Source organism: Acyrthosiphon pisum, chromosome X, assembly GCF_005508785.2.
Source record: "Acyrthosiphon pisum isolate AL4f chromosome X, pea_aphid_22Mar2018_4r6ur, whole genome shotgun sequence".
Lineage (NCBI taxonomy): Eukaryota > Metazoa > Arthropoda > Insecta > Hemiptera > Aphididae > Acyrthosiphon > Acyrthosiphon pisum.
This window is the reverse complement of record NC_042493.1, coordinates 126,853,518-126,880,818: the sequence shown is the minus strand read 5'-3', so window position 1 is coordinate 126,880,818 and position 27,301 is coordinate 126,853,518. Positions and strand designations below refer to the sequence as shown.

The following is a 27,301-nucleotide window of genomic DNA, read 5'->3' as shown; positions in this document are numbered from 1 at the left end:
ATGTATATGTGTGGGTGTGTGTTTACAACTAAAGACAGATATATAACTCAAATAAATATAATTTAGATTGTAATTAAAATCTCTGATAATTGAGTTGTTGTATTATACACGAATTTTAAATACTTAATTTAACAACAAAATATAGAAAACAAATAATAACATCCACAAGGTATAAATACTGTCCCAACAATATATAATATATAGTCATAATAATTTAATACTTACATATTGTGGAGTGCAGGCTGGCCAGCTGGTCATGTAGACAATAATAGAGAAAATGTTGTGTGTGTGTGTGTGTGTGTGTGTGTGTGTGTGTGTGTGTGTGTTGGTCGGCGGAATATACTGAGTGTATAATTATATTACGAGTACGACGGTGACGGCGCCACGAACACATTTGGTGATGTGCTAGATGAGACGGTTGAAAGTGTTACTGCAATTTTCAAATTATTTAATTGATGCTTATCACGAAAAAAATTAGAACAAGAAACAATTCGACATATTAAAGAGATGGAAAAAATTAATTCGAAAAATATTCAATGACAATTTTTATAGACATTTGAAGTTCAAATTTGAAGAATAATAAAAACTTATATATAATATATAATATATCATTGCCTACATACATAATAATATAGTCAGAATGATCTTAGTGTTGCGAGACCGCTGTAAAGCAATAGCTATTATTAATATTCGCAACATTTAGCATAGACCACATATGGCAGAAGCGCTACCACAGAGAACTATGGTGTAATATTAAAACATGTTAGCAACTGTAAGCAGATCTAAATAATATAACTTGGCACTATGATAAGACTACACGGCAAGCAAAACCCCACATCAATCACAGAATCGGCCAACTACAAGCACATCTACAACCCGGGGGCACACACTCACACATGCATTATCAATATAGCTAGTACTTACTATTTACTAATTAGGTAACCGACTACACGGACTGTGAGATCGGCGGCACAAGTCGTATAGGACAAGTAGCGTGGAGGTATGAACTGTCAATATAAAGATCCCCGAACCAACCCGTTCCACAGACGTGATTTCATGTAGCTAGTACAAGAACCTCCACGTATGACCGATTTTCAATTTTAACAATTTGGACTTATATTTCAACCGACATTGTTTTTTACTTTGAAAATATTTTACTACTCACATATTTTCTAACAACCTTCGTCGATCTGAATATTCCACATCACATTAACCTATATTACCTATATTGTTATCTGAATTGAACACAGTTGTGAATTGACAATAAACGTTGGAAATACAATTCTAAGTCAACAATTGGCATTATAAATTCCATCCACACCTCATTCTCTCCTGTCATTGTCACATATTATCTGTAGCATACACTCGCTTACACTTGACAATGACAGGATATTTTACTATAATACTGTATTACTATTAGTAGTAAAATTAATTACTAAAATTACAAATATAAATATTCTATATAATACTAGGCTGAAAGACTTACAACAGAGTGGTTACTTACTTTCTTCTTTTTAATATTTATCTATAGATGCATTTTGTATTATCTATTTCCATGATAATTCAAATCTGCCGTGTGAGACCCAATCATTAGTCAAAATATTTATTAACCCAAAAGAAAGGGGGGTAACTAAAAATATTAATAATGCACCAATAATGATAATTACATATTTTATTTTACAAAAAGAGAGAACCAGTTGAATATTTACTCTTTGATATAGTACACTGGATAATATTATTTCTTAAGGATTAACAGAAGTGTAATACTTATTGACAATTGTTAAAATTGTTATGGGACAATCAAATAAAGTTATCATCTTCTCTCTGTCAACAATACTTATATTCTAACCTATACCTGTGAAGACATTCTCATGCATTGCCATTGGACAAGTCTCTGATAGTCATTCTGATCTCGTACACTAAAAAAAAAAAAAATTAAAATGAAAAATTATAAAAAGGACAATGATCAACGCTATTTTGTGTCAAATATAGGTACATTTGAAGTAAATTGTTAATTATTTTTTACATGCACCTAAAAGTTATTTGATGATTAGTTAGCATGGTTAAAACGAAAATTTATAAAATTGATTCACAAGCTGTTTGAAAGAATGAGAAGAACAGTATGAGAACAGTTTCAATTTATTTTATTAAAAATTGTAATAATTACAATATGTACGCACTAACTGAATAAAAGCGGGGAAAGGTGAGAACATTGTGGAACTCGAAAGAAACATAAATATGATGAGATAAAAAAAAAAAAAAAAATGTTTTTATTCAATAATTTTAAGTCTTTTATTAATGAAAGATGTTAACCATGACAGCAAAGGATTATCTGTACCGATATTATTTAATTGTTGTGATGATAGAAAGTGGTTTACTCTGTCAAACGTCTTTGCAAAATCAGTATAAATTACATTAATTTAATTCCCACCATTAATGCAGCCCATAATATTATAGTAAACAGTCAGCAGGTTTGTGTTAGTTGACGTATTTGAATGGAAACCATGAGTTACTAATAGATTCTTAAAAAATAGTGTAATTATTTTGGATACCAAGTCTTCAAATAGTTTTAGCAAAATCAAAATGATTTATATAGGATGGTAATTTTTCATTAGCTAAACCATTGTTTTTAGGAATAGGAGTTACATATGAGGTATTTCAGTTATTAGGATATGTTTCTGATGAAATTAATGGCTTTATAAATAATATCATCAAAATATTTTTTGGCATCATTTATATCATTTCCAAAAAAATTAGACTGCCAATCGATAAAGTCAAAATAATTATTAAATTAATTATAATTTCCTGTTTCAAAACAAAAATGTGATTCTTTGAAAATTAAGGTGAGAAGTAGGCTTGTCAGTTAGGAAATATATAAGTAAGACGGATTGGAAATAATGAAGAGGAAATAGGTTAGGTTATACCTATCCTATATATAGGAATATCGAAGTATATGTATACATATATGATTAATAATGATATTTTTTCAATAATATTTCATACATAAAAACACTGAAAAAATACTCATCTTTGAGTTTAAGAATGGTATTTTATTAATTATAATATTTAATGTTTGTGTGTTTTAATGTTTTTAAAAAATAGTTATGTCTTATGATGGTGTGAGGTGTGACTTCTCCTTTATTATTTAAGTGAGTCCAATACTTTATAATAAACATTTTTAAAGCTTAATTGTTTAATTTATATTACAATGTTCTTACCAGTAGAGAGAATATGCTAGTTCATTAGAAATATTCGACGTGTCTGGCACAATTAATAGCGACCGTATTACAAGCAGAATTTCCCGGATCCTGTGGCTTGGGTTCCAATTTACATTCAACAATGGTGTGCGCACAGTACCTAGTTAATCATGAAAGATCACCATTGAAATTTGTTTAACTTTAAAATTATATTAGGTAGCTAATATTATATTTACCACAATTCTTGCACACGTTAGGGTGGAAAATATTGGGAAAAAATCGGACGATTGGTGGACGAAATGGATAATCATCCGAGAATATCATGAACAAATAGTACAATCTACTTCCCCAAAGAGTCTAATAAAAAATATTAATATAAAAATAATTAAAAATATATTTATATTTATTTAAACATACATTTATTTTCATTTTTTATTAATGGACACCTCAAAAGTGGACATTTGAATTCCCCAACCAGTGGCGGCTATCTTATATTATACTCAAGGTGTATCCGTCGATACACCTTATAGTTGGGTGGGTGGGTGGTCATGGACATCGGTGTGTATAGTGGGTAATGACTAATGATCCTAAATGAATAAAAACAATATATTTAATAAACCAACCGGTGGCTATAAATTTATTATAGTTAAATACGAATTGAAATACTAGATAGAAAATACTAAATAATAAATATATTGGAATATTGGATGTAGAAATTGTTGCATTTTCAATGGTTCAAATACACAGTACAATAAAATTAGCTCAGAACATCATACTGTGTTATTATATTATTATATTATGAATCATAAATATTTTATATAAATAAGTTATCATTAATTTATGTTTGTACCTACCTAGTGGATATAAGATAATTTTTATATATTTTTATATTTTATTCGTTTCATTTATTTTGTGGCTATACAGTAGGTATACAATATAGCGAAGTATTGACTTTAAAAAAATAATCACTAAAATATTATTAGTTAATACCGTTAATCGTTATTAATTATTATTTATTAGTTATTATATTGAGTACGAAGTATGAACTACAAATACATATTTGAATTTAAAAATAAAAACTTTTGTCTGATCGACTATATTTACATACAAATATAGTATGAAATAGGTAGAAAATTGAATAAAAAAATCTTAATTTATTTTAGATTCTAAGTGGAATAATGTGTTCTTATTTATTATTTTTTTTTCTGTGTGTGTCTATAGTCACTAAAAGGTATAATGAAGCCAAAGGCACAGTACAAATGCTTCAATTTTCTTCTACAGAATCTTTTTTGGCTAGAAAGTTAATCTAGTTGTGTACTTCAGGAGGTCAAAAGTAATCAGAAATAGTTATGAAAAACAAACAACAAATTAAAGAAAATTGCGATTTTTATACAATACCAGTTTTAAAAAAATAACTATAAAAGCATCGAATTTTTACAGAATGTTTTATATTACCAATTTTTACGCGCCATAACATTTTCGAAATATTATTATGCTTTTGAAGTATTTATAAATTATAATCATAAGAAAATTTCGAGTTTTATTGGTTTTTTAATTTATTGTTGTCGGTAAAAATTTTTTCATTCAGTCGAAAAACTTGAAATTGTAATACATCGGTCCTCATCATGTGTTTTTGTTACCTAGTGGAAATTAAAAAAAAGTTGAGCGTAAATCCACAATGGTTTTTATGAACGTCAGAAGTTAAAATGTTGATAAAATTCATCAAAATCACGAAAATTGGCAAATTAATTCGAGTTAGAAATTCATACATATTGTTCTATGTATATCTAAGATTTGAAACTTTCAAAATTACTTTTAATTATTCCTACATTTAACAAAAAAAAAAATGTACAGGAAAGACAAATTAAATATTTACGAGTTTTAAGTTAGACATTCATCCATAATTTGACAAATTCTCATAAAAATTTTTTATTTTGTCGTTATTCAAAAACTATTAACCGGTAGGTACTTGAAATTTTCATTTAATTGATGTATCATTTTTCATTTTCTATACATCATAACGTTTTAAAAATACATTGACGCGTATTGAGGTATTTATAGACATTTAAAATATTCAATTTTTTTAGCGTTTTATTATAAAAATTTTAATAAAAATGTATTCGTTGTGTGAAAAAGCTTGAAAATTTATCACAAGGTTCTTTATAACTTGTTAAAATAGTAGTTGATAAATATTAATAATCCATAAGCACGTTTTTTTTTATAAGTATTTATATAGTTCAAATTTTGACAACATTTATCAAAATCTTAAAAATTTTCAAATTGATTGTTGAAAAATGTTAAAATTTTATAGCTGTAGGAATTAAAAATATAAAACAAGGATTCTCATAATTAGTTCATACTATAACCAAAAAATATAAAAATAAAAACTCGATTATTTTATACAAATATTTTATGTTTAGAAGAAATTAGGTACATTTTAAAACCGAAAATAATGATTTTTTCGGGGGTAGATGACACTTTTAGATTATATTATTATATTTTATACAAACAATAATATTTTCAAATGCAATTTTGTTGTAAAATTAATTTAACCTATGTAATGTTGTACTAATGCCTGACAGTAAAACAAATTACTTAATTCAAAATAATTTTAGGTATCATCAAATATACCTACTTAGTAATATTATATCATAGGCTGACTGACCATCTTCGCTTAGAATCGTTTTTTGTAGGTATCTATACAATAATTGTATATCATTTAATTCAAATTTATCACCATCTATTACAGTGACCCACTTGTAAACAACTACTGCCTACTGTACAGCAGAGTGACACCCACTTATCCTCTTTTTTCTTGTATTTGTAGTTGTAGTGTAGAATAAAAAAATAAATTATTGGTTACTAAATTGTGTATCAGATTTGGCGGGTGGGTAGTTAAATTCAAAATTTGATACACTTTTATTTTGTTTGATAGCCGCCACTGTGACCACAACAAAAATATTATATGTACACAATAGGGGTAATAATCTTTATTACGGAAATCAACTCAATTTACAAAAAAATTTGTAATTACATTATAATATAATAATATTAATAATTAACATACGTTATAATTAATTAAAAAAAAAAAAAAAAAACCATAAATTATATAAGTTTTGAATTATTATTTTTTTGTTTTTAAATACGATTTGAGTATATCAACATTAACGAAATTTAAAATATCAATATTAGATTCATTGCGTGCTGCCATTAATATGTTTACCGGAGAGGTTTCTAGTATTTTTTTATATTATTTAAGTAGAACAAATCTTTAATTTGAGTATTGATTATAGGCACTTTTAACTGTAAACACTCGACAAGGAATGGACCAGAAAAAATTCAACATATGAAAAAGCCTGGAAAACAATAAATAATTTAAAAAATATAAAGTAGATACGATATTGTTATTAATGGTGGTCAATATGTAATTCCATTAATTTCATTGTGGAGGGTGGAAAACATACCGGATTGTAGTGTCTGGTTTTAATAATGAATTCTGAGGTTAATCTTTTATTTTTAAATCTGAACATAATATAAGCATTATATTTATGGGGACATTATTAAGTGAGATATTTTTTGAATAAGTTTTATTTGAAAATTAAGAATAATAAAAGTATGTCTATTATTTACACTTTGTGTTTTTTTATTAATCTTGATAAAATTATAAGGTCAACATAGTCAATAGAGGGGGGAATAGACCCCTTAGCCTGACTACACCACTGCAGGTGGTTGTATTCCAATTCAAGTTAATATTTAAAATATTATAATAAGGATTTAAAATTCAAATTTATTTAAATGGTAATATTTATTTCTAATGAATTGTTGTCATTTAATATAGGTAAAATTAAAATTGCTAATAAATTAGTTTTCGAAAAAACTGCTTTTGGTTTGTGATGTAACTCTGAAACAAATGAATGTATAACATGCAATTTCTACTGGTTGTTAAAATTATCATTTTCTATAAACGATAAAATTTTGATTTGTTTTGATTTGTTTAAGGACATTTTAAATTTCAAGTTGTTTTAGTTTTTTTTCTAAGAATCTCAATACAATTTTATTTGTCGGGTCAAAAATTTGAAAATTCAAAACAAGCCTCCTCATATATTGTTACAACGATATATAAAAAAAAATATTAAAAATCCATCGTCACCGTTTTTTTTTAAAGAATTCAAACCTTGACAATATACGTTAAAATAAAATAAACGTACCTAATACAATATACGTAAAAATTACGAAAATGTGCATATTGTTTTAATTTAGAAATTCATAAAAAATTTTCTCTTCAAATATAAAATTTTATAATGTGATATAGGACTCTTCATAAGTTTTTCTACCTTTATCAAAAAAAAAAAAAATGTCTACAAGCAAATCAAATTAAGTTTTTATAAACGTTTGAAGTTTTTACATTTTTACAAGATTGAATTTTCATTCATTGACTCATGTAGCGATTTTGTTCTTTTGTTGTAATTTAAAAACTAATAATTGTAGATACATGAAAATTTCACTGAATGTTTATATTTTCATTTTCCATACACCATAAAATGTTGAAAATATTTTGACTTGTTTTGAACTGTTAACGGATATTTAAAATTTAAAATTTTTTTAGTTTTTTTTTTCTATAAATGTGAATAAATGTTATTTGGTAGGTCAAAAAGTGTGAAAAATTAATACAAAGCTACTGATAAATTCACTCAATAGTAGTTGAAAAATATTAAAAATACATAGGCACAATTTTTTTTCATACTCAATTAAAGTTCAATTTTTGACAACATTTAACAAATTTTAAATTTTAAATTCATTTTGTAGTTAAACATTTATTATATGATCAATTTTTAAAGCTAAGGACTGAAATTTTAAAATAAGGTTCCACGTAAATAGGTTATTCTGTCACAAAAAAAAATCTCAAAAACATTTTTTTTTTTATAGTTATTTTATGTTTAAATTTAGATGAAATTACGTATAAAATAACAAAGATTAACAACTATTTTAATTATTTTATTGTAATTTTATAATATTAATTCAACTTACCGGCTACTGTATTAATAAGAAGTAATAACAATAGGTCTAAACATAAAATAATTATAATTACACATTATACAGTGACACTGTACATCAGAGCGACATCCACTTACCCACCTTTATTAACTTTAAATCATTGAGGCTATTTATTTTAATATTTGGTCATGGTTTATGTTCTTCTGGATTAATTTTTTTAAGTAATAATGGTTATTTTCATTTAAAGAGGCCGTCGTGGTAAAAATGAACAGTAGTTCAAGAGATGGCGTTGTGTGCATTGTAATCGCGAGTGAGGTACGTGCAGTTGACCGTTGCGTAAGTTGTCGCCCAAGCGGTTATGCTGGTTCATAGCTGACAAGTCGCAACCTATTTATTAATTGAACCCCATTTGCTTAAAATGTTTGTTTAAAAACACTAACATATAAATAATGCATACAAATTATTATACACCATTTATATTCCCAACCCGATTACTTATTAAAATAATAATTTCATTACAATTTAATAGATTTTTTAGTAAAAGTGTCGCGTTTTTTACATTGTAACTTATAAGTGGCCTGAAGCACTTTTTGAACGATCATCTTATCTCCTATATACATATAAGTAACATTTTAAATAGTTTTTATTAGTAAATATTGATGAATTTACTAATTTTTATTTTAAACATAATACATAATATTATTATAGGAAGTTGATTATTGTACATAATATTTATTAAATAAATACTATAATTATTATTTATATTATTTAATCATTATTGCAATTTGCAGTAGGAGGTACCCATTTAAAAAAAAAAAAAAACAGTCTGTAAAAACTAAACATGTACATTTTTCCATATAATCTATATGATAAAAACTAAATCATGTAGGTATTTACAAAATGTACACATTTCATTGATGTATAATTATTGATTACAACACCACATTTGGACTAATGACAATTTATTATAATTGGTAATTCGAATTAATGCTAGTGTTCATAGATAATGCATACCTAACTAACGTATACCTAATGTTTTATTTAATGAAACGTCATATTATGCACATATTATTATCTATGTAAAAAAAATCACAAAGGACAGAAATAGTGATTCGAGTAAAATAATTTAAATATATATGTTTCGTTAAAATTAGTAACTGCATAATATGTTCAATTTAAATATCTGGGATTCCTGTGCAGTTGTTTATTTGACTTTTTTTAAAGCAAAGACTATTTTGTCACTCTCCGAATAATAAGTGTATGTATTTGAAATGCTATCAATAGTGTTTGACGACTAACATATTTTATGACGCTGGTCCATCATATAGGACTCTAAAATCATGTTCTTCGGAGTTAAAAAGCATGAATGCCATAATCGTCTGATAATTTAAGTTTTATACCTGCCGGAAGTATAAGAACGTTATCTTTGGTGTTCACTGTAACCATTCCTTCCGATAGCAATATTTTAAATGTTGCTTGTATAACAACATTTTCCCATTCCCATTTATTTGATTTAAAACTCTTGTCTTTGCAATTATTGTGATGTTTTAAAGTACACTTACCATTTTATTTGACACTATAATGTGTTGTTTCTTTTAATGTCTTTTTTTTTGTGTCTGTCATCACCTTTCAGGCAGTAAACATGCTTCAAATTATTTCAAAATTAATTTTTCTAGTAAAGTGAATCTAGCTGGTACTTAGGGGTCAAAAGTAAAAAAATGTCAATAGTTTTCATAAGCGTCTAGAAAAACAAACAAAATATTGAGGAAAAACTGAAACTTCTCCGCATAACCAGTTTTTAAAAACACTTTTTTTAATGCCAATCTAAAAAAAATAACCTTTATAGATTAAATTGTCACTGAGTGTTAATATTGGCAATTTCCATGCACCATAAGATTTTCAAAATATTGCCACTCTTTTTGGGCTATTTATAGACGTAAGAAAATTAGTTTTTTAATATTTGCACATAGAACATTTTTTACTTGAAAATGTGATACAACTTTCATCATAAATTAATGTTAGAGGAAACTAAAATAAAAGTTGAGCGTAAATCCACAATATTTTTTTATGAGGGTCTGAAGTTGACATTTTGAAAAAATTCATCAAAAACACAAAAAATGGCAAATTATTATTAAGAATTTTTCTATATATATATATCTAATATCTGAAATTTTCATACAATATTCCCCTCTAGTTTTTCTACATTTAATAAAAAAAAAAAGTTTACCGAGAAGTCAATTAAATTTTTGCGAGAATTTGAAGTTAGGCATTGCCACATTGGATATTCACCCGTAAATTAACAAATTCTCATTCAACGGTTTTCTTATTTGTTTGTTATTCAAAAAATATTAACCGTAGGTGTTTGATATTTTTATTAAATGTTTATATTATAATGTCTATACTTTGTCAAAATTGTAGAATATTTTAACTCATTTTGAATTATTTATAGACATTGAAATTTAAAATTTTTATTCTATATATGTCAATAAAATTGAATTCGTTGGTTCAAAAAGCTTGAAAATGTAATACAAAGTTCCTCATAAGTTTTTATAACAGCATTTGAAAAATATTATTTTTATAGCCATTTTAAGTTGACATTTTTATGAAATTCATCATAATCTCGACAACTTCCATGTTATTTTGTTGTCGGATATTCATACAAACATTTCTTTGTACACATAGAATATGAAAATTTAATACAAGGTTCCTCATTATTAGTTTAAATAGAAGTTGAAAATTAATAAAGATCCATACATACAATTAATTTTTATGCGCATTTAAAGTTAAAATTTTGACAAAATTCTTAAAAATCACGAAAACTTGAAAATTATTTCTAAATTAGAAATTCATAGAAATGTATTGATTTAAAAATTTAATATGAGATATCTAAACCTATCCTTTAAAAGCGTTAATGACGAAATTGTCAAATAATTTAAGTTGTATAACTAATGAAAGTTACCTATTTATTTATAAAATAAATATACTATGGTGTAAATTTCAAGAATCAACGGTTATTCGTTTTAAATTACAACAAAATAATAAAATCGCTACCTACGTGAGAAAACGAGTGAATATCCAATGTTGTAAAAATTTGAACTTCAAATGCTCATAAAAATTTTATTTGACTTTCCGGTGGACATTTTTTTTTTTTTTTTGATACAGGTAGACAAACTTATGAGGAATCTTGTATTCAATTTACAATCATAAGATTTAAGAATAAAAAATGTATTCATTCTTGATCTGTTATACATTTATTCAAATCGTATTAAAGGAAACTCATGATTATAAAAATATAGGATCACACTCGAAGCATCTTTACTTAAAATATATACAATCCTAACTACATACATAACTTCCACGAGTCTCCATAAAAAAAAAATTATTATAGCTCTGTAATTATTATTACATTATAACCGGTAACCTAAGTATTTTATATTGATAATTATAGTACGAAACACTATACTAAATCATCTAGCTATCAATGAACGTGTATAAGTAGTTACTAAAATACGTAGATACACCTTACGAATACAAAATTAATTAATAAACAAAGTAATACGTAATCTTGGTAAAATATATTTGTAAATAATATAAAATAAATTATGGTTTTATGTATCAGGCATTAGCAAATTGTGTTTCATAGAAAAAAACAAAATTGCCGTATTGCTATGTTGATTGAAGAGTAAAAATGTGTTTTATAAAAAACCATAATTTGGGTAAGTATTTCGTATTATCAAATATTATATTACATATTTTATTCAATTTCACGAGAATCTCTTTTTAATAAAGTCACGGAACAATACAAAACACATCAAAGATGATTTTTATCACAACATACGATTTATATAGGTACGTTTTTTTAAATTTGTTTTGCATACATATGGCTATATTGATTTAAATGAAAACTATTTCATCTTGTACATTCGCTAATTTTAACGAACAATTGTCTACAATATTGAAAAATAATTATTTTTTAACCGTACGTTTCCTAGCTGATTTGTGACAATTTTACGGTATATTATTATGTATTTCCATTTTGCATAAAATACGGTAATAATAAGAATACGACTGATAAAATCAAAAAAAATCACATAATATTATTCATTAACAAAATTATTATTCTCGTATTGACAACCCGTGTACGGCTACGATAGATAACCAAATTTAACCTATTTTGAGGGGACCGCTGCTTATGCACGCGGGGTGGTGGTAGAAGTAGGATTTCAGAACGCTGCCGCGGAAGTCGCACGAGCAGCACACGACGACGGAAAATTCGTAAATTTCTTTCCAAAAACATGCTTTTTATCATTTCCTATAGTACACAGGACTCGTTGATCTTAGAAACATCGTTTTGGTATCAAAATAAACACGATAATGGAGGGCGTAGTGGCCGAGTGGACTAAGGCATCTGTTGCGACGCGCACAGACGTCGGTTCGATCCCGGTCACGGGTGGCATTTTTCTTCGGACAAGTCACGGTGTCCGGAGAAAGATGCCGTTAGATACTAAAATCATGTTCCTAAGATCAACGAAGCCTGAGAACTATTAGAATAAAATAGCATGTTTTACGGTCGATTAATGTAACGGCCTCTTTAAAGTCTTAGAATATTTTAAAATAAAGGTTCAATTAATATTTATCCTTTTTTATCATTTTGATGATTTTTATTATAATCTTAAAATTTTAAACAAACATATTTTTTTTTATATTAAAATATAATACATTTTTAATGAAATAATATTTGGAAAAATAAATATAAATAAAATAAATCTTTTAATTTGTGATATTTGAGAGATGAAGTGCTAGGGTATCGAAAAACAATTATAATTTGACATATTTATGTTATGATTTTTACTAATCTCTTTCATTGGAAGTAGGTAATTGCTAATTTACAGTTTACTATAATTTAATTTAAGAAATCATTATTTTGCTTTCTAGTCATCTAATGAGTTAAAGGTTTTTAATTCAATAAACTAATTTATTAAATATGCATTGGTAATAGTTAATTTCACAAATGTCTGAGCATTGTCCAAAGTATATACCAGAATGATTTTTAGAAAAAATAATTTGATTTATTCGTTCTAAACGTTAATATCCTAGATATAATTGTTGATGGTCAATTTCATTAAAAAAAAAATTATTTGATCTAGATTATATGATTTTGATGCAGTGGAGATTTCTTTTTAAAATTGTATAACAAAATAAAATATATCACTATACTTACATTGAACGACCCAGGTATACGACATGCCCAAACCTTGTAGTTCCATGAACCATCTAGATTTTTCAATGGTCTAGCAACAAAACCCTTTAGTTTAAAAAAAAAATTAATTATTAGTTACATTATAATGTATAGCTATATTTTATTAAAAATATTTGTATATTGGTTATCAGTTGAATTATGTTTTTTTTAAATGTTTAATTACTCACATATGGATGATCTTTCCTCCATTCACTGCGTTCTAATTTCAATCGATTTAATGTAATATCATTCATTTTTCTATAAAAAAAAAAATAACAATATAATATTTAAATAAAAGTACCTACCTACCAACAAATATTAACTGTTATTATTTTGAATAAACAATTAGTCTTATTAACTTGTTACGTTGACTAATTCTTACTTAATTATTCACCACATATTTATATTATAACACGTTTGAAACATTAACTCAAATAATTACTAACTAGTAACTAGTATTTTGGGATTCAAATGTATAACGCTTTCCATGCAGTTGTGCGCTTATTATGTAGTGTGTTTAATGAACGTAACTTACTTATTTTCTGGATCCTATAGGCAATTGATGGCACACGATATTAATTTCGTTAGGACTGATAAGTAGATGTAAATTCTAAAAAATTGGACGACTATCGTTTTCACAAAATAAAATAACTAAAACTTCAGAGTCCAAGATTCTCATCATGAAACGATTGACACGGATTGACATGAATTGACTACTACCTCTACAAAAAAAAGGTAAAGAAAAAAGATTTTATGATAAAAAATGAGAAAATGATTTTCCATGGATTTATTTTTGATGTTCAACGTAAAGTTGTTTTTTGCAAATTATGTGAAAAACATGTTGTAAATGATTCCGTGCTATTAGCAAGCACAGGAGGAGTTTTTATTAAATTACCATTTAATAATTTTAAAAAAGCACTGGGAAAATACGGTTAATTAAATAAACACAACAATTCTGCATCACATATTCGCAGTATAGAACAAGAAGGACTGACTTTGGTATTCTCAAAAAATCCTATTTATTGCCAAATTTTAAATCAAAGTTCCGAAGAATGTAAAATCAATAGAAAACATTTCTCTCTCTTATGTCGCTCAATTTCTTTTTTTGCTAAAGAAGAAATAGCACACACTACCAAATATGAACCTTTAGTTAAGCGTTTAATTATGAAAAGTAGTGAATCATTTGAAAATTGGATCGTCACAAATAGTGATAGATCTACATATATTAGCAAAGCTAAATCTAGTGAGCTACGATTGTATGGGCTTTAGTATCAGATAAATCTCAAATACCAAAAAATTGTTCAACTGGTTGATTATTTTCAACAAAACAAATACATATAGATCATTCAGATTTATTGTTAACATTTGTGCTTTCATCAGCCATTAAAGAAATTTTTTTTCCAATAACTTTATTATTTAATTTCTTACATAATATTTCTGATGCACAACATAAAAGCTCACTATAGCTGTAGCTTTGCTAATATATGTAGATCTATCACTATTTGTGACGATCAAATTTTCAAATTTGTGCATCAGAAACATTATGTAAGAAATTAAATAATGAAGTTATTGGAAAAAAATTTTCTTGTATCAATTCGTAAGTCATTTAGGTGGTCGCTATGAAGTGGTCGTTAACTTTTTAGGTTGTCCAGTTATAGTGGTGTTTTCACCTGAAACTTCGAAGTGGGTATCTAATGAAAGCTAATGATTGTGGCAGACATTTACAAGTCATTATAACGGCCACCAATAGCTTTTAAAGTTGGGCATTTTGTTCAAACCATTTCATCGAGAATTGTATAATTGGTTCACAAACAAAAGTCAATGATTTATGTCTTTCCACAAATTTTTTTGTTGCCAATATTTAATCCGTTATTAGTTTGTCAGCATGATATTAGTTTACTCTAATTATAGTATGAATGGTGAGTGGAGGTTGTACACGTTCATTAGCCTTGGAACCATTACCAACGTGTATAGTATTTATATTATATATTTTATCAGAACTGCACTTTAAGTTTAATTGTTCGTTGTACCTTCGATAAGTGATGAAAATTTTTTTTCCACCATGCTAATCAACCAAAAGTTGACAAAAAGTTAAATTGATTAACTTGATTCATCTGCATGTTCATAATGTTAATAATTAGCATAAAATATGCTAAATTGTATAAAAATGGCCAATTAAAATAAAAAATAAATATATATTAACCAAAAAGTTTATATAAATTAATAAAAAAGCCAAGGCAAATAAAATAAATCTGCATTTAATAAATAAAATGTTATTTGAAAAAAAATATATATATATTATAAAAAACCAATTTCGTATAAAAAAATCTTATAGAATAAAAAAAATCTAATTAGAATAAAAAATCCCTGGTAAATAAAAAATCCTATATTGATTGATAAAAAGGTCATGTTGAAGAAAAATCTAAAGTTTAAAAAAAAAATACAAAAAAAAATATTTATGTCAATGTTATAAATTATTTTAAAAACTAGCTGAACTTGTGCACTTTGTTGCCCATAATAAATCACAACTCTTAAAAAAATTATGATTATTCAACTCCTTTTGGGTGTAACTTGCTGCAATTCAGCCAACCTAGTAGGCAATACGACTACGTCAGATTGTGGAGACAGTTAGTTAAGTCAGGGGGACAATTTCCTTTATATATATAAATTTAAAATAACAATATTTAAATATTTTACCATAACAAAATGTATTCAATACTGAAACTGACAATACCATACATAAAAAACTTTGAATAAATTAAAATGACCGTCGTCCGTGATCAATGGATTGTTTTTGTTTTTTTAATGTTCTAACAAAAAGTGATACACGTTGTAAAAATTCTATCTGATTACGGATACGGTTTTAACTTTTAGAGTCAAATACTTCAATACTTCATATCCTAGGGATACAGTAACCAGACTAGCTGATCGAGTGTCGCTTCTATATTGTTCAGTGCTAGAATAAGGAGAACAAACTCTTCTTCTGATAACGTCCCGAAATGAGTGGCACGATTACATGGCCAAAGGTTGCGCTGCGTACGCTAGGGTTGCTACTTTAACCCGCGTAATATAGGTATTATCAAGCCTGGGCATAAACGCGTTAAAAAGTTAAAAGTTAAGTTAAAAAATAAATTAATTTTAACTTTAAACTTAACTTTTTTTAATTTAATCTTCATTAACTTAATTTTTAACTTAACTTATTTTAATTGATATTAACTTAATAAATAACGAGTTACTTTAAATAAAATTCAAGTTAAGTTAATTTATAAATAATTAAATAATAAAAATAAAAATTATTATTGATATTACATAACCATTTACTAGAATAGGGAATTACAAATATAGTTAAATCAATTTCTTAAATAAATATTTATAAATATAAATATTTTACTGAAGTATAAAGTTGGCTATATTCTCTAACAGTTTTAGACTTTTAGTACCCTGAAAAAGTATTCAGAGTTTAAAATTAAGTACATTCTTAAATACCATGTTATTTTTATTTAATAATTTAAAAAAATTGTATAGTACTTATCTGTATTAGTGTATTCATAAATCAAAAGGTTGTATTTGTTTTGGTATTTTCAATTTTGTATTTTTTTCGTACCTACTTCATAATTCTATTAATTCAGTACCTATGTATAGAAAATCTATTGGCTATTTCCTGTGTTCAATAATATTTATGATTTTTATTATTCAAACCATATTACTGGGTATTTATAAAGATATTATAAAAAAAAAATATAATAACTTAACTTATCTTAAGTTAATAAGTAAATTGAAAATGTTCATATAACTTTTAACTTAACTTAACTGAGTTAAATAAAAATTGGGTTAACTTTTAACTACCTATTAACCGAGTTAAAATGTTTTACATTAACTTAACTTAACTCAGTTAAAAATTATCATTAACTTGCCCAGACTTGGGTATTATTATTTTTATTTTTTTAATTTTTTGAAAAATATATGCACTATTTTGGCTTATTTTGACATTATCAAGGCCATGAGTATTTTTAGATTTCATAGAGTGTACTATATCACGCATTCATACATGTGCATATGTGTATATTTCATAAGCACTCAACATTCTTGAGAGATAAACTTATATGTAACGATATGTATCGTTACAAAACGAAGAAAACATAATATATATCTTATTTATCAAATAGTATCGAGCTCAGGCATACATACGCCAAAACATCTAAATGTAAACACTATTACCTCCCAAGGGTCCTCGCTACGGTCATTGTTTAAGGGGCAACATTTAGGCAATTTCTAATCTTGTCATAGCCACCCAGGATCTATGTGTTATTTGTCAATGATTATTAGTGTGAGTAAAATCATATGCAAATATCGCTTCCTTCCACACCATCAAACCTCTTTCGTACGTGCATGAACATGTCAATAACTCGATAACCATATAAATTTCACTACAATAATTTTACAACAACATACTTATTGTTTTAACAAAATTAATGTTAGTTAACGTTGTCAGATTTTGATTCTGAAAAATATTTGAATTAAGCAGAAAAATGACTTAGGAAATATTTTCCGTTTTTAATATTAATTTTAATTTTAATTATGATTTGAAAAAGTTAAATATTTTCAAGTTTTCAATTACAGTTTACAATGATTTAAAATTTAGTTCTTACAAAGTGCTTCGTAAAATCTATAGCCAATTTTCTGGTGAGTTCAAATTTTTTTCATAATCAAAACCGGACAACCTTAACTTACATTAATTTTGTCATTACTTTAGGTTTTTTCAGCTAAAATTGACTGCAGTAGCGAGACCCCTTAAGAGGACGCTACACCCACATCTGTTGTTTCCGACTTACAATTGTAAAACATTGCATAAGTGGTTTTGCACGGGTAAGAACTACTTAGACTATAGTCCAAGTTAAGCAACCAAATTGTCACACTAAAAAGCAGTGGCGTCGATCCGGCGGTCTCAAAGCGCGCGTGAAAAAAGATTCACACTTTTGATTCTTGCCATTTTTTTTTTGTATATGGGTTTAAACTTTTCTGTGCGCATCAAAATAAACGTGCGCGAACCATTTATTAACGCCGTGATCGGCATTCATCAGGTATGACATTTAGTGTCGGGACCACTCGGTTGACTGAAAAAAAATCTTATACAATTTAGAAAAAAAATGATTTGCAAATTCTAAAAATAGATTTGCAATACGTTGGTTGCATTTTTAAATTCATATCTTAAAAACCTCATTTTTTTCATACTAGGCAGGGAAATTATTTGCGAATTCTGAAAACTGATTTATAAATTATTTGCAATATTATGGAAACATTTAGATATTCGTAGCCCAAAAGAAGGGGGAATGCGTGAAGTTGGACCCCCTGTCTTATTTTTTTTTATACCGGATTGGGCAATTATTTGAAAAACTTATTTTATCCACTAATTTTACAAAGAGTTGAATAACGATACTGAACGATGGAAGTGTATTCAAAAACAATGCAAAGCATATAAAAATATAAATTTAAAAAAAAACCGTGATTAATTGTATTTAAATGTATATTTGAGTACTTGTATTGAGTACCTATATCTAGTATTATGACACTGAAAATCGATGCACCTATTTAGTAACACTATGTTATTCAGGAATCCGCAGATAACACAGCGTTGTACCTTATAAGATAAATGATAATTTCAAAGGAGAATTTGATAGGTAGAGTGAGCTTTTAATAAGTGTATCTACCGTAAAGATTGAAGGTGTAGGATAGGCAACCAGATTGACATGCATGTCTAACGCTTCGGGTAACGGCCGATTAACAGCGCCAACTTAAGGCGGTTGGAGCACACAGCTTTTTTCTGGTTGTAGATCAATAAGCGGAAAAGTAGTTTATGTACGTTTCTATACATCATAACATTTTGAGCTATTTGCGGACATTTTCAGTTTACGATATTTTTAGTATTTTATTAAATAAATAACAATGAAATTTTAGTTGATGGGTAAAAAAGCTTGAACATTTAAAACTCTCAAACTAAATTTTTATGAGCGTTTCAAGTTATAATTTTAACAACATTAGGTATTCAATCAATTTTTCATGTAAGTACCTAACGATTTTCTTATTTTTTTGTAATTCAAAAACGAATAACCATAGACAATTGAGATTTATATCATAATATGTTTATTTTATAAATTCTTATACTTCAATATTTTGACTTATTTTGAACTCTTTTCGGACAATTTCAAATTTCAATTTTTTAGTTTATTTTTTCTATAAATTTTAATAAAATTTTATTTTTTGGGCAAAATGTAATACAAGACTACTGATATATTGTTTAAATAGCAGTTGAAAAATATTAAAAATTCATATGCACAATTTTCATTTATACGCATTTAAAGTTCAATTTTTGACATTTTTCTTATTTAAAATTTAAAAATTATTTTGTAGTTTTAAATTATAAAAACTTTTATAGCTAAGGATTAAAAACTTACAACAAAGTTCCACGTAAGTAGGTTATTCTGTAATCAAAAAATCTCAAAAATATAGAAACACAGTTTTATTTTTTTATAGTTATTTTATTATAATTTGGAGGAAATTACATATTAAATAACCAAGAATATCGATTTTAGTTATTTTGCTGTAATCTTATAATATTAATTCAACTTACAAGGAACCGTATAAAAAATAAGTAATAACAATATAAATATAATATAAAATATCCATACTGACAAACCATTACCAGCTCGTTTTTCGTATAAAATGATAATATTATATGATTCAATCATTGAACTCAAATTAAATACCATTCATTAAACTGAAGCGATCCACTTGAAACCTACTGTATAGCAAAGCACTTACCTGATTTTTATATATGATAATATTATCGAAATATTTTATTAAATAATAAAATAATTTTTTGCTCGATCAAAAACTCGGTGAAAATATGATACAACGTCCCAAATAAGTTGTTAATAATGTAATTAAAAAAAAAGTTGAGCATAAATCCACAATAAATTTTTATGAGAATCTGAAATAAGTTGCAAAATTCGTCAAGATCCCGAAAATGTGCAAATTATTTTTCAGATGGAAATTCATGAAAAATATTGTTTCCGTAGATAACAGAACATTTAATAGAAAATTCCTCATAAGTTTTTCCACCTTTAAAAAAAAAAAAATACCGGAAAGGAATGCTAATGAGATATTGTCAATTTCTATTTATTTTATTTTAATTATTAATTTTTATTACAAATATGGCTGACACGTCATCACCACTCAGAATTTTTTTTCGTTTATTAAATTATTTATCATTGAATTCAAATCTAACACATCCATTACAATCCCATGCTCGACAACTACTGTTCAGCCTGCACCCAATTTTCCACATTTTTTCCCCTAAAGCTGGTAGTAATTACTTAGCGATTCAAACTCGACAGCTCGTACTCGATATTCCTGTGTTCTGTCAATCTAAGGAAATTTACTGAGTGAAACATATTCGTTATAATAGCAAAGTTACAATTTGATTTTAGGATAGTATTAAATGTTTATTAAATAACTACAATATCAAATTTATTGTGGTTGTGTGGGAAGAATACAAAATGTTGAGGAAAAATGAAAATAACGTATAATATTATATCGAATTGGTGTATGTTGGTTATTTATATAATTTTTGTTTTTATTTTGTTAAGTTAGTGTTTTTTAGATATTGGACTTGTATGTTTGTTTTGGTCCAAGTTTTGGTTTCAAGAATTTCAGATAGGTTTACCTTTTCGGTTTAGTGTTTCCGGAATTAGATTTATATTTTTTAATCAAAATGCTCAGGTTATTTACAGGATTCATATTGAGGAGGTTTTATTTTGACCAAAAGAAATCTGTGGGTTAAACGTGAGTGTTTTATAGTAACTATACCATCGTCCATTGGTCGAAATTGGACCATAATAACCTTTTTAATTAGAAAATCTTGCACAAACCTTTACATTGCTTCGACTTTTATTCATACCCAAGGTGAATTAATACGGTATAAACACTTTTAACCATTTGCTCAAGATAACATGGTTGAAAATATTATTCCAGTTAAATACGCCACTAGGTTCATTGCTACCCGATAATGGATAAAAAAATGTTAGGATTTGTTTATTTAATTTAATAGGAGCTCACATACTAACTATATCAATTGTATTCAAATAATTCCTATATATCTTTAGAATAAGAACATTATTTGAAACATCAATATAAATCTAAATTGTTGCCATATTCAAGCATTAAATATTTTCAGCATATATATTGGGTACATATAAAAGTGAATTAAAAAAATTGGTAAGATGAGTTATTGTATACATTTTATATTTTACATACAGAAAACAAAAAATATAATTTTTAAAATAAAATAAAATAAAACAATATAAAATAAAATAAAATAAATAAATAAAATAAAATAATACAAAATAAAATAAAATAAAGTAAATAAATAAAATAAAATTATACCTACATTATATTCATTAAAATTTATTTGTATTAAGAAATGTAAAATAAAAGTATAATTATTAATACTAATTGGATATATTTCAACTAAAAAGGCAACTCTGCTGAATGAAATATAGATGGATACTTTTTACCTTCTTCTATAAAAGATATTCGGTCATTAGGTTGACCTGAATTACACCTGAGAAAAAAAGATAGTATTAAATTAGTAATTTTATAATGTATTAATTTAATTAACACAATAAAAAAAATATCAATCATTTTAATTTGGCTTTCTTTATGAAATGTGATATAATTTATGTTAATAAAATATAATTGATCGTGAAAAAACAATTAATTTTAAAAATTAATTCCAAACTAATTATTAGTTACAATATATTAAATTGGTTGATACATTAATTTTGTCATATAATTGGCATAGTTTAAATCTTATTGATAATGTTGTAGACATATTTTGTTACATATAATGGTAGAGAAATTTAGCAATAAAATAACTAACCAAATTAGTGCTAGGAATGTTTCTACTATTTCAGCTCTTATTTGGACATCACAAGTGCAAGTCGTTTTCAACTTGGCGTTCTACAATAGTGCGTTGTCTGTGTTTTAAATTCTATTTTATTATTATTGTTCCGTTTTATAATGTCTAAAAGTTGTACAAAATGTCTTGAAAAACTTACATAAAATGAGGATACGGTCAACTGTTCAACATGTGACAGTTTTTCACAATTTTACTGTGCGGGCTATTTTGAGCAGTGTTAAAAAAAAAAATTGACATGAGTGTTTACACTTAAGTAATTTAGACTCTATAATTGAAGTTTTCATTTCAAAAATAAATGATTTTACAAACTATTCATATTTTGCTGTAAAAAAATATAAAGAAAAAAATATGCAAAATTAAATGATGAATTACTACTGGTATTCATTTAAACATTTAATTGTATAAACATAAGCATTTAATTCCAACAATAAAACATAAACACAGCACTAGGTACAAGAAAAATATTAATATACATTTACCTCACGTTAAGAAAGAATTTGGTTAAAATAGTTTTTTACACACAGGATTAAGTTTATGTCGCTCTTTAAATATTAACGTTGATTACTTTAAAAGGTTTGAGTTGTTTAAATTGTAATTTGAATCACCTTGATCTATTTAAGAGGTAAATTCCAGTTCATTTGTATACCAATTTTTTATTGTTGTAAATTATAATTAGATTTTTATATATACATTTTTAACAGATAGGTATTATTAAATAATTATATAATTGAAAATTGTTGTTTAATTTGATTTCTTTTGTGTATTCAAAAAATTGATTAGAATGGTTTCCCCAGCACAAGCTCAGATTTTATGGGGTGCTGCCTTGTTGATTTTTAAACAACTTGTTAAATACATATAACCTAAAATGTATTGTATATTATTGTTGCAAATATATTAGTATTATTATTATTATTTCGAATAACAAAAAAAAGCAAAAATTTAAATCCTGATATCTAAGTCTTCTCATTTCAATTAAATATAGACAAAAATTATAAAGTAAAAACATTTACTTCTACAAACCAAAAACTTTTTGATTTAAAACTAAAACAAAATTACATAAAATACAGATATTTCTTTAACCTATTGATAAAAAAGGTAGCTATTTGTTCATATTATAATAAAATTATCTAATTTGTTTATCTCAAAACAATATAAAAAATACAATGAAATTAATAAATTAGGCTTCATATTATACTAAAAAAAACCTCCAATAAGCTGCCTGAATATAGTAATGATTTTAATATTTATTTAATCAATAAATATGAAATATTTTTTTAATTTAATTTTATTAATTGTTTTATAAGAATGGACTACACAGTCAAATTTCAATTAATATTTAACCTAACCAAAAACTTCCATGAAAAATGTAAATGTTGAAAATGAAATTAAAAAAACAAAAAATCATTATTTTCATAGGCAAAATTAAATTATTTTTTTGTAAACTCATGTGTGGTTTTATTGTTTTAACTGTATTGACAATCAGGAACTATTGACTATTATTTCTTCCACTAATTAATTCATTACCAATTATTAAAAAAGAAATAAAAATCAGACCAAGGTACAATACTCTTCCCTATTATATACATGTTGTATTGTGTACACAATTTGATCTCCGGAGTGAATATGACCCCATATATCCCTTCGTAGATACACCACTGTACATGACCCACAAAGACTCCCGCAGTGGGTTATGTAAATTATGTATACGAGAAAAAATAATTACACAACTGTGTTGTGGCCTTACACATTCATATTCATATTATATTATGTTATATTATATTAAGAGCAATGGGTTCACTTATAATATATTCGAAGACAGCTAATTGAATAAAACCATGAATCAATAGATTAGCCACGAATCACAAACCAGACGACCTTCTGAAATTCGGCGACTAGAATCAAATAAGCATTAGAAGCGACAGAACCGGGTGGCATCTCTACGACAACAACAACATTCCAAATGACTTTACCACTTGCAAATGCATGTGCCGGCCACATCGAAAGGAGCCCACATCATATATAGAGGCCAAGAACACAGCACAATCAGATGTACCATAGCCGTTAAGACCAGAACAAATTCACAAACCACACTCTAGGCGACTGTTGTACAATTTATATTGTTATGACAAAATACTATTTCACGTTTACTATTCAAATCGACTACAGCCTATTTCAAATCACCTCCCTGACGGGGCCGCACGTGACAACTATCAATAGAGCTGCAAATATGAGTTTGAACATGTACGACTACTGTGAGTAGCACACACTTTCGTCAGTCATTGGCACGGCCACCGCGACAGTGGGAGCGACGATACTCATAGCGAGGGACAGGATAAGTAGACGGTATGCCTGCGTAGAAGAATCCCGGACAGCCCATATTGAGACGGGACTTGCTAGAGCTACGTCGGTCACCTTCACCTCCGCCAGTCGATGTCTTAAAACATTCAATTGGGCTTGGAAAATGGCCAATCGAAATCGTGCACTCTCTAGACGCTCGGAAACAACCACAATATTGACGCAAATATTCTGACGCGCACGAACACTTACAATTATTTTGAAGCAATCGCAATAGACATTTACAACATTGTTTTGAAGCAATCGCAACAAGCGGTCAACCGATTATTGTTTGAGCGCACCTACCCCACGCAATATTATTATTTTTACAACTTTACCTCGTCCCGTTCCGTCGACCGTACCTGTCTGTACGCGGGAGAACGCTATAGCAATCGGCGATAGCAACGTACGACGACAACCAATACAATACGGTAGCCCGGCAGAACTAATAGCAATAATAAAATATAATAATATTATAATAACATAATATTGAACAGAACAACTCACTTGCAGGGACGACGTCGACGACTACGACGACTTCGACTACTACTACTACTAGTACTGCGCTGACAATCGGCAATATTACACCGTCACTGACACAGTAAAGTTATTGATTAAATTTACCGGGTGTGGACGGTGATAACGCCGGGTGGGTGGTGCAACAGTCTGTCGTCGTCGTCGTCGTTCTGGGCGTCGAAGGGCGGACGGAGAGTGGAGGCAGCTGCTGCAGCCGAGTGCTACTGCCCTGTTGCGATCTGCTGCGGCGGCGGCACGGTAACGTAATCTTACGCGGCCAAAAGCTTACGTTTCAACGATTTTTATTTTTGTGCATTCCTTTTAAAGAAATCGCTGTCGGCACGTTCTAGGGAATACTACTGACACAGCCTCATGGGTCCGATTTCGCGAGAACGGCGTAGCAGCACTGTTCGCCGGACATTTTATTATGATATTTTCTATCGCTACGACCTGCCGGGCACGGATCCAGATCTGGGGGGGGCAACAATTTTTTTACAACACAAATCCAATATTATTATAACAAAATATTATACTTTATTCTTATTTTAAAAATGTTTTCGTAATATGTAGTAGGTATGGGTAATCAATGTGATAAAATATAAACTATTGATTATTTAACATATAAAGCGACAATGTGAAAAAAAGTTTAGATTTTGTTTATTTGATATTTAATATATAATATTTATATTTATAAAAAATATATCGGTGGGAGGGTCTAGGTCCCCCTGGATCCACCCCTGCGACCTGCAAGTCGAATTTCGTTGTTTCGTTATAATTGCAGTTTGTATACAATATGTTTTGCCTGGTAATCAGAATAAAAATTTTAGGGAGTAAAATCACCAGACTAAAATTATGTTAGGTATTCGAGTCACAACTACGTCATGACAATCATGACAATCTTTGAACAAATATATTTTAAACGCTAATTGAAGGGCTCACCTGGCGAGTTCATCGAGGCACCCGCAGAAATTTTAACAGGTGGGGGGAGGGGCTAGGTGTATATTATGCATATATATACATAATATTATACAAACGTTGGACAAATACAGTGGGACCATGGCCTCTCCCCTACCCTATCCATGTGGGCGCCCTATGAGTTCACTCTTCTCGAAAATAATTTTCTGATTGTTTCGAATGCCATAATAATATAATCAATATTATCATCACGGAGGATGCCACGCCCGCGTGTGCTGTCTCCGTCTTACAAACGCGTAACATACCAAATTTACGCTCAGAAATTCATGTTTTATGCCGTCAGCTTATAAATCAGAGTAAATCGACTTAATACGAAACTTGATGGTAAGAACATTGTCTGTGTTTTGTTGGAAGTTTTTTTGTGATAATTCAGTTTTGAAATGTGTTATGAGCATTTTTAATTTACATTTATTAATTATTACACACGCAACAATACTCACTTGAAAACTGAATTATCGTTACTGCTCCGATGTTTACGGAGATAACGTGCAAATGGACTTGTCTCGTTTAATATTTTATTGTTAAAAACAAGGCAAGTCCGGACTTACCTGGTTTTTGCAGCTGATATAGGTTGTCATAGGACATAGGCATGGTTGTCATATATTTTCTGCTTAATAACAATATTATATTTTATGATCAAAAAGTCATGCAAGGCCATGCCGAAATAATCAACATGAACAGGGTTATATCCCATGTTGTTGAAATCAGTTCAAAGCATTAGGTACTCAATAATTAAATATTATTCGTGTTGACTTATACACTGTTTACTGGTTTTAAGTCATTTTTTTTTTTTTTTACTTATTAATAAGTAAATACTTTGGTATAAATTTACATTTTATGAGCAAAACCCGGGGCAAGTCCATATAATATAGCTAAGCAACATTATGTAGGTACATATTATATTGATTGTTTTTGTATTTACTCTTTTGGGTTTAGAGGATTCGAATTGCAAGTAGGCCCACCTATGCGACAAAAATATTGTGTAAAATATTATATATATATAACTAATAATTATTAACTAGGTATGACGTGTGAGAAAACAATATATTTTATTGTTATAATGACTGA

The 27,301-nt window shown here is 27.5% G+C and overlaps 1 protein-coding gene across 1 annotated transcript; it reads right to left on the bottom strand.

Annotated features, from left to right (window-relative positions):
- Positions 1-1,654: 1,654 nt before the first annotated feature.
- LOC100569731 (SUMO-conjugating enzyme UBC9-A-like) lies at positions 1,655-25,326 on the bottom strand. The gene is made up of 7 exons (XM_029492794.1): positions 25,250-25,326; positions 25,081-25,187; positions 13,620-13,689; positions 13,414-13,497; positions 3,434-3,554; positions 3,219-3,357; positions 1,655-1,919 (listed from the first exon to the last, which is right to left on the bottom strand). Exons 3-7 carry the CDS (start codon positions 13,683-13,685, stop codon positions 1,850-1,852), a joined length of 480 nt encoding a protein of 159 aa, XP_029348654.1. The 5' UTR covers positions 13,686-13,689; positions 25,081-25,187; positions 25,250-25,326; the 3' UTR covers positions 1,655-1,849.
- Between the last annotated feature and the right edge of the window lie 1,975 nt (positions 25,327-27,301).